Genomic DNA, 9389 nt, shown 5'->3' on the forward strand with positions numbered 1-9389 from the left:
CTGCCATCCTTTGAGGTGCCTCAAGGTTTTTCAACTCTACATGGATTTCTCTATACAGTATTTCCACTCTTCTTAATCCAGATTTCCACCAACTACAACTGACGACCGAAAGTCTCTATAGAGAACCAGTTAGACTGCATCCCCTTTGCTCCTCTGCCCCGCCCGCTCCGCGCAAGGCGAGACCCATTGCCGCCACCTGCTGGCGAGCGGCGCGATTGCAGTTCTATTGAAGCCATCCCTATAGAGATGCACGTAAGCCGTAAGGCCTGTGAGCCGCTAGGGGGCGAAGGGGAGACTTCGGGGAAGGAGGAGGCGGGGTTTCGACGCGGTGGCGTCACACGCACGGAGCAGGCGGGTCTTACGAAGCAGATGGCGGTTTCTGCTTCTGGGCCACCAGGAAAATGGATCTGTCGCCATCCGCGGCGACCGAGTCCGCTCCGCGGCCTGGATTGGTGCAGGTAGGTACTTTAGTCTCTGGTGTCTTGTGGGGATGTGGCCTTTAACCCGGGTTGTTGAGTCTCGGCGCTAAACGGGCTGCTGTGTTGGTCCTTATGGTCTTGGGTGGACTACAGTTCCCAGAAAGCAGCGCGGCCCGTTCTCCCTAGTCTACATATAAGAGGAGGAATGGGCGATGCTGGGAGTTGTAGTTTAGCTGTAGCTTTATATGCTGGTTTTCCATTTACTGCTGCATTTTCGAGCCTGTTTTCCCTTTGGGATAGATCTCTCGTTAGGAAAAGGCATGCTTTCGCAGCTGTAGGCTGGATTGCACGTGGTGTGGACTAGAAACTTGACTCTTTGGGGAAAACGTGGGCCAGGGGTGCTTAGAAACAGCCTTTTCCTTTTTTAAAAAAATCATTTTTATAGATTTTCCAATAAAAAACATCCAATGAATATATCCAATCATAACACTCCAATTAAAATAAAAAACTAAAATTTAAAAAGACCAAATTATAGTCCAAATTATATTTATTAATTTTTTGGAGCTCCCCAAGGTCTGGGGAGCAAATCTCCACATCTTAGTCCTGCTTCTCCTCCTTGTTTCAGAAACAGCCTTTTCGAATCTGCTTTTACTTTTATTTTTCTGTGCGTTCTCCCAATGCCCTGGAAGGAAGATTGTGGTTAATCACGAAGTTCTCCTTCCATTTTGTACTGTGGTCTTGGACCCAAAGCCTTGCGCTGCGTTCACCGGTGCTCTTCCCAATTCCTCTCCTTTTTTAGAAAATATTTTTGTTAGTTTTTTAACATATGATTTTCAACAATTATTAAACATACTTTTATATCTTCAAATTTTTTTTACTTCAATCACATCTGAAAATTTTTCAATCTTTTCCACTTAATTTACATTTCATATGTTCACTATTACATTTAAATATCATAGTTAATACAGTGGTACTTCGGGTTACATAGGCTTCAGGTTACAGACTCCGCTAACCCAGAAATAGTACCTTGGGTTAAGAACTTTGCTTCAGGATGAGAACAGAAATCGGTCTCTGGTGGCGCGGCAGCAGCAGGAGGCCCCATTAGCTAAAGCGATGCTTCAGGTTAAGAACGGAGCTCCGGAACGAATTAAGTACTTAACCTGAGGTACCACTGTATGTCTCTTTCTCTTCTTTGCAATATTTCATATTTTCCTCCTTACAAAACTTCTTGTAGTCCTACTACCGTAATTTGTTGATTAAAGTTCCTCCCAATTCCTCTCCTCCTTTTCCTCTTTATTTCTTAGGAACAGCCGCGCTTGTGTCCTGCTGGCTGGAGGCGTCCGATTGGCTCCTGCGATGACAAAATGGTGGACCAAAGGCACCTTTGGCTTGATCCAGAAAGGTCTTTGGGAGCTGGAGAAATTAACGCTCCCTTGGAGAGAGGTAACAAAGTGTTTCTCCATTTAAAAAGATGTAGAAACTCCCAATACTTGCAGCGTATCTCAGGATAGCGGACAGAAAAAGTTGGAGTTCAAGAACATCGTATGAGCTTCGAAGCGATTCTGTTACTTAGTTTATGCTTTGCTATATCGCCACAACACATTGGTCTTTGGCTGTGGCCGCACCGTATGCTTAAAGCACATGACTCCCCCAGAGAATCCTGGGAACTGTAGTTCTGTGAGGGGGTGAACTATAGTTCCCACAGTTCTTTTGTGGGGGAGCCATGTGCTTTAAATGCAGGCATGTATGTAGTCTTACACGCTGTGGGTTTTGCTACCCTAGTTTAACACCATTAGCAGCACTGTTAGAAACTTAGATATTCAACGGATGACTCCTGAAGTGATACCATACAATGAAATTGAAAAATCTACATAAGACATTCAAAAAACCTAAAAACTCTGAAACCCCATTTTAAACTACAATATACTCCTATAGAGACTCCTTATACCGTTCTGCGTTTAAAACCAGAATTGCATTTGGGTAGAAACTGTTTCTCAGGCAGCTAGTCCTGGTCTTTATAACCCTGTACCTTCTTCCAGAAGGCAGAAGGTGAAAGAGATCATTTCTGGGGTGCGCACTATCCTACGCTATCTCTGCCGCATTCTTATGGCACCTGGAAGCGTAGATTTGATCCAAGGTGGGAAGAGTGCACCCAATTATTCTCTCCGCAGTCTTTACAACCCTGGACAGCATTGTTTTCCCCCTGACCGTGCGACTCCCAAAACACACAGACCATACGTTAATACACTCTCCACAGTACAATGGTAAAATGCCATCAACAGGTCCTTTGAGAGATTGTTATGAGCCCCACAACAGACCGTCTAGTTGCTCTTTTTTCCAGTCGCGCTATTTGTGTTTCCCCCAAAAAATGCAAGAACTAATAGACAATTCACATCAGGGACACGTCGTTAAGATCACATTTCTAATAACAATTCTTCATCAGATACCACAAACATAAAAGGGGCTCAGTCCCTGCGATAGTGGCCAAAACCATAATATTTGCAGAAACCTCTGTGTGTTTGTGTGTAAAGTGTTATACTAGATTTGAACTTGCATGTCTGGGATGGGGAAGGGAGGCAAAGCAGCAAATTTATCCGACTCGGGAGCTGGGCTGGAAGACATTTCTCCTCCTGAGCCTCCAGCACCAAGCAATGTTAACCCTGAATCTCAGTCACATGTATGGTAACCGATTTTATGAACTGATTTTATATTGAATTGATTTTAGAATGTTGTATTATTTTACTGTTGTTAGCCGCTCTGAACCCGGCTTCGGCTGGGGAGGGCGGGATATAAATAAAATTTTATTATTATTATTATTAACCGGACTTCTCAAATTGCTCGCAATCGGACAGTTCCCAGTCACAAAAGCACCTGGCTTCTGCCTGATATTAGAGGCTGCTTAGCAGAAAACAGTACAGTCATATTTCAGGTTACAGACACTTTAGTTTGCGTGTTTTCGGCTTGCGCACCACACTGAACCCAGAAGTACCGGACGGGTTACTTCCGGGTTTCGGCGCTTGCGCATGTGCAGAACCACTAAATTGTGCCATGCGCAGAAGTGCTGAATCGCGACCCACACGTGCGCAGACGCGGCGCTGTGGGTTGCGAATGTGCCTCTTGCACGGATCACGTTCGCAACCCGAGCGTCCACTGTACTAGGCCAGAGAGAGAGACATGCACGGTGCACATCATAACAGTCCATTGTTGGTGCATTTGATCCAGAACTTCCATTTCTTAACCTCCGGTGCAAAGGATAGAGACCTCGAAAGCAAAGATCGCGCTGCACTCGTGAGACAACCTTTCCCAACCTGTTGTCCCACCAGAAGATGTGGGTCTCCAGTGCTCATGAGCCCAAGTCAGCGCCACTCAGCAGGTCTAGACAATGTGGTCTTGCTGGTGGGAGTCCAGCGTCCTCTGAGTGGCAAAATGTTGGGGAGGTTGTTGTAGCAAGATTGCGGGCCTTTCACTTTAGGAGGGTTCTGTGCTGCTGAGTTCTTCCCCTGCCTGTTGCACTAGGTCTAAATAGTAACACAACGAAAAGGGGGCATTTATTTATTTCGTAAAATTCATACACTGCTTGCTGGATTTGTTAAAACCTGAACTCAAAGTGGTTTACAAAAAAAATAAAGCAATGAAATACAGTTGTACCTTGGAAGTCGAACAGAATCCGTTCCAGAAGTCCGTTCGACTTGCAAAACGTTCAACTTCCAAAGCGCAGCTTCTGATTCAATCGGAAGCCCTGTCAGATGTTTAGCTTCCAAAAGAACGTTCAAAAACCAAAACGCTCACTTCCAGTTTGCGATCGTTTGGGAGCCAGAACGTTCGACTCCCTAGGCGTTCGGGAGCCGAGGTACGACTGCAATAAGAATTAGTAACAATAATTTAAGACTTTGGCAAAGTTAAAAGAAGAACAGCAGGCTAGAAACAGATTAAAACTCACATCAGCTTTCTAAACACAGGAATAGGGAATGCTGGACCATTCTATATTATTTTTGTCTCCCTCCCGTTTGCAGATTCTCTTTGTGATGGTGCCATTTAGAGAGGAACTTGGCTAAGAAGACTGCGATGTTCCGCATGCTTACAAGAAAATCCAGTTGGGCTTCCTGACGAAGGTGCCAGGCTGTAAGTCTCCTGCTCTGAATTATGAGCCGCCCGTTTCTCCTCGCAAGCCTTCCAGCATGGCTGGGTCTACGCTGTGACCCTGATCATTCCTGCAGTGCTTGCCAGAGCAGTTGTGAGATGGTTTGAGGCCTCCTTCTGCCCCAACTTCGGAGGGAGGTTATAGAAATCTCGGCCAAGCACTTTCCTGGGAGGCAGCTGAATTGCAGGCTTCACGTTTCACTCCTCACCCCTGGTCTCCCAGAACCAAGAGAGGCGTGAAGAGGGCGACGGAGAAGTTAGCTTTGTGTAGGCGTAGTCTCTGATTTCTTGGGGAAAACCCTGGAGTGGAGGGGAATTAGGCAGATGTGGTGAGGCAGTTAAAAAGTTAACTCCAACTTGCTCAGTATTATTTACTGCTGTCGCGCTCCTGTCAGAAGGGGAGGCAGTTAAAAAGGAATTAGATAGCGCCACACACCCTTCCTCATTTCGTCTCGCTTCTAGGCTTAGCTGGGCAAGATCTCTGCCTCCTCAGTCCCAACAATAGCCATTCATTTCTCTGTCTCTTTAGTTCGGGATGTGAGCTCGGATCACGTTGGATCCAGCAGCGCCGAGTGAAGTGGATCCTTCCTTAGTGACCTTCTCAGACCACACCGCCTGGCAATTAACCCACCTGACGGACTTGAGTCCCAGCTCCGAACAGTGTTTCAGCTCCGCGAAAGGTGAACAATTCGCTCTTGGGACTCGGCTAGATTGGTAAAGGAAAAATGTTTGATATGCGATACAACACCGTGGCACCAGATGGCGCTGTGGCGTTCTGTTTTTGCCAACCTGATTTCTCATTGTAAAGGTCATTTTTTCTGAAACCCTTTTTTTTTTTTTATGTGTCTAAATCCGACCTTGGCTTGAGGCTTTTCAAAGTTTGAGAACTCGTTCAGGCTGTAGTATACAAATTTAATAAATAATCCTTGATCTCTGGGGCTTTCTAGTGGCAGGTTGTGCTGGTCTGACTGCAACTGTCCAGTCTCCCAAGATGGTGCAAGATTTCCCAGTTTAAAAAGTGTTGTAAACAATAAAAATGTGGCCTTATTCCCTTATGGGGGACACAAGAGCCCTTATAGAGTCCTTTGCAGGTTCTCCGTTGGTCGAAGAAAATAGGCCAACCGGAGAATATTGAGAAGCATAGCAGCTAGTAAGCCTGATCTTTATTGATCTGTTGCAACAGGTGCTCCCCTCACACGCAGGAAAGGAGGACGACCTCGAACAGTGGTGCGCAAGGCCTTATATAGACATTTGAAATTCCCTGCCCTGGAGCTCAAGACCACCCCTTCATACATCACGGAAAAGGTGGTCTACAACAGAAATTTGAATGCTGCTGTTTTTCCTGTCTGCCAGGTTATCTGATAATTCCTTATTTGGTTGCCTTTCCTGGTAGTCTTTTCCTGGTACAGTGGTACCTCGGGTTAAGTACTTAATTCGTTCCGGAGGTCCGTACTTAACCTGAAACTGTTCTTAACCTGAAGCACCACTTTAGCTAATGGGGCCTCCTGCTACCGCCGCGCCGCCAGAGCACGATTTCTGTTCTCATGCTGAAGCAAAGTTCTAAACTTGAAGCACTCTTTCTGGGTTAGCAGAGTCTGTAACCTGAAGCGTATGTAACCCGAGGTACCACTGTAGTCTGTCACCCTTTGAAATGGTGTTTACTAAATTCCTGTGACAAGGAAGGTTTTTTCCCACCGTGTTGCTTGGTACATATATGAACATTTATTATATATCTAAGACCTTAAAATTCTTATTACAAAAACTTGAAGCTTCTGCATCTGTTTATCAAGGCTGGTGGACCTCTGCCTTTCCAGTTATGTTTACACTACATATCCCAGTGTGATAGGAATGTTATGGTCTTAGATATATGGTAATGTTCATAACCGCACATACATAGATCAGCACAGGGAGACCAACCTGGAGCCATTTTGATTCCCAAGCTGTCCCAAACTGAGCAAATGTTTTCTCTGCAAGGTCAAAGTGGAAAAGCCTCCCCATTGTCTTTTCCTTCACAAATCCTGTCTTAAGGGTATGTCTGTGTTTGAATAAGGGTGAGAGCCTTATCATTACAAAGACTGGCCAAACTCCTCAGGCAATCCAATCAAGTAACTTGCCAGACAGGAAATAAACAAGGATAAGAGAAAAACAATATTGAAATTTCTGTTTTAAGACCACCTTTTCTGTGATGTATCTGAGGGGTGGTCTTAGGTTACACCCCTTCTGTGATGTATGCATAATGTTTCTGGGGGTGGTCTTGATCTACAGGATGGGAATTTCAAAAGTCTTTATAAGCCCTTTGTGTGTCTTCCTCCTTTCCTGCGTGTGAGGGGAGCACCCTGTTGCAACAGATCAATAAAGATCAAGCTTACTAGCTGCTTTGCTTCTCAATATTCTCTGGTTAAAGGTAAAGGTACCCCTGCCCGTATGGGCCAGTCTTGACAGACTCTGGGGTTGTGCGCCCATCTCACTTAAGAGGCCAGGGGCCAGCGCTGTCCGGAGACACTTCCGGGTCACATGGCCAGTGTGACATCGCTGCTCTGGCGAGCCAGAGCTGCACACGGAAACGCCGTTTACCTTCCCGCTGGTAAGCGGTCCCTATTTATCTACTTGCACCTGGAGGTGCTTTCGAACTGCTAGGTTGGCAGGCGCTGGGACCGAGCAGCGGGAGCGCACCCCGCAGCAGGGATTCGAACCGCCGACCTTTCAATCAGCAAGTCCTAGGCGCTGAGTCTTTAACCCACAGCGCCACCTGTGTCCCTTCATTCTCTGGTTGGCCTCTGTTATTTTCTCCTACCAATAGGGAACCTATGTAAGGACTCTATATGGGCATAAGGGAAAAGGGCATACTTTTATTTACAACACCAGCATTCCTGAGCAGTGGCCATGTTGTCTGGGGGCTGATGGGAGTTTGACAGCATCTGGAGGACCTTTGCTTCGTCGCCCCTAGCCGAAGGCAGATGGGGATTCTTCATGTCGAAGAATACTGACCTAACAGCAGCTCTTGGGACCGAGGTTGTGTGCCTGTCTTTGCCTTCTCATTCTTCTCCTCCCGCAAGCCTTCCAGCGTGGCTCGGTCATACCCGTGACCCTGATCATTCCTGTAGTGCTTGCAAGAGCAAATCTGTGACGTTTGAGGCCTCTCTCTGCTCCGTCTTCGGGGTGAGGTTATAGAAATCTCAGACAAGCGATTCCCAGGAGAATCGGGTGCCAAAGAAGGCGCAGCTGCTGCAGTTAGAACAGGGCAAGCTGAGGGCACTGAAGCTTTTAAAACCATCTTGCAGTCTTAAGGGGTCTCGTCAACCGCAGGGCTGTCTAATCTGGAAATCTGTTGCCAGTGGAAATGAAAACGAGTTTATACATCTCTTTCAAAAAGCAAACTAGCAAAACCCTTTTTGTTTTGAACGGGTGCTTTTGTCGGACGAGAGAATCTTTCTTTAGTTGCTGTCCTGGGTGGATTCATGTGGAATTTGCTTCTGAGTAGGGAGTGCATCTGCTCATACCTTGCGTTTGACTTGGAGAGGCTTGGGTTGGCAGTTGTTTCAGAGGGGTGGCGAAAGCGAGGACTCCTGAGATCCTGAATGGGGTAACCGTGCCCCTGAAGGACCAGGTGCGCAGCCTGGGAGTCATTCTGGACTCACGGCTGTCCATGGAGGCGCAGGTCAGTTCTGTGTCCAGGGCAGCTGTTTACCAGCTCCATCTGGTACGCAGGATGAGACCCTCCCTGTCCGCTGTCTGTCTCGCTAGAGTGGTGCATGCTCTGGTTATCTCCCGCTTGGACTACTGCCATGCGCTCTACGTGATCTTCCGCTTGGACTACTGCCATGCGCTCTACATGGGGCTCCCTTTGAAGGTGACCCGGAAACTACAACTAATCTAGAATGCGGCAGCTAGACTGGTGACTCGGAGCGGCCGCCGAGACCATATAACACCGGTCTTGAAAGACCTACACTGGCTCCCAGTACGTTTCCGAGCACAATTCAAAGTGTTGGTGCTGATCTTTAAAGCCCTAAATGGCCTCGGTCCAGTATACCTGAAGGAGCGTCTCCACCCCCATCATTCAGCCCAGACACTGAGGTCCAGCTCCGAGGGCCTTCTGGCAGTTCCCTCACTGCGAGAAGCCAAGTTACAGGGAACCAGGCAGAAGGCCTTCTCGGTGGTGGCACCCACCCTGTGGAACACACTCTAATCAGATGTCAAAGAGAACAACAACTACCAGACTTTTAGAAGACATCTGAAGGCAGCCCTGTTTAGGGAAGCTTTTAATGTTTGATACATTACTGTATTTTAATATTCTGTTGGAAGCCGCCCAGAGTGGCTGGGGAAACCCAGCTAGATGGGCAGGGTATAAATAATAATTATTATTATTGTTGTTGTTAAGTACGGTAATTATTACTGTTGTGGGAGAGGAAGGGAAAGGAGATTGTTAGCCGCTTTGAGACTCCTTAAGGTAGTGATAAAGCGGGATACCAAATCCAAACTCTTCTCTTCTTCTTTCTCAGCTAGATCTTTCAGCATTACTGTGCAGATTTTAAAGCTCCTGCCTGTTTTGTCTTCCAGATCCCTGAGGAAGAGGTGCCTAGCAGCCCAGCGCAGCTGCTAGGATAAATGACCCATCCCTGCTGGACAACTGCTGTTCCCTTAACACCTGAGCCCGGCCGGCAGGCTGTTGCATTTAACCCGTGGGCGTGGCGTTGCGCTTTTCCGCAGCTCACCCACCCCGTTCTGAGTCATTTCGCTGGGTGACAAAATCTGGGCAGGATGTCAAACCTGAAAGAAGAAGTCTCTGGTCATAGCGCAAGATTCTTTTAATAAATAAGCAAATACAGTAAA

General features: G+C 46.9%; 1 protein-coding gene across 2 annotated transcripts; it reads left to right on the top strand.

The window, feature by feature from the left end:
- The first annotated feature begins 92 nt into the window (after positions 1-92).
- On the top strand, positions 93-9389 carry LOC309353354 (uncharacterized protein). 2 transcript variants are annotated; one of them, XM_081882765.1, is made up of 5 exons: positions 93-458; positions 1724-1862; positions 4433-4541; positions 5089-5239; positions 9117-9389. In XM_081882765.1, the coding sequence occupies exons 1-3, from the start codon at positions 247-249 to the stop codon at positions 4472-4474; spliced, it is 393 nt and encodes a 130-aa protein (XP_081738891.1). In that variant the 5' UTR covers positions 93-246; the 3' UTR covers positions 4475-4541; positions 5089-5239; positions 9117-9389. The 2 variants fall into 2 exon arrangements, 1 of the variants encoding a protein (XP_081738891.1); XR_014161746.1 differs by lacking the exon at positions 1724-1862 and having other exon boundaries at positions 314-458.

The sequence above is a fragment of the Podarcis melisellensis genome (assembly GCF_964234715.1).
Source record: "Podarcis melisellensis genome assembly, chromosome: 12".
NCBI classification, from domain to species: Eukaryota; Metazoa; Chordata; class Lepidosauria; order Squamata; family Lacertidae; genus Podarcis; species Podarcis melisellensis.

Coding starts and splice junctions, on each gene's coding strand:
- LOC309353354 (XM_081882765.1), top strand. CDS start 247: ATGCACGTAAGCCGTAAGGCCTGTGAGCCGCTAGGGGGCGAAGGGGAG. Junction 459..1,723: donor CGCGGCCTGGATTGGTGCAG/GTAGGTACTTTA, acceptor TTTATTTCTTAG/GAACAGCCGCGCTTGTGTCC. Junction 1,863..4,432: donor TAACGCTCCCTTGGAGAGAG/GTAACAAAGTGT, acceptor TCCCGTTTGCAG/ATTCTCTTTGTGATGGTGCC.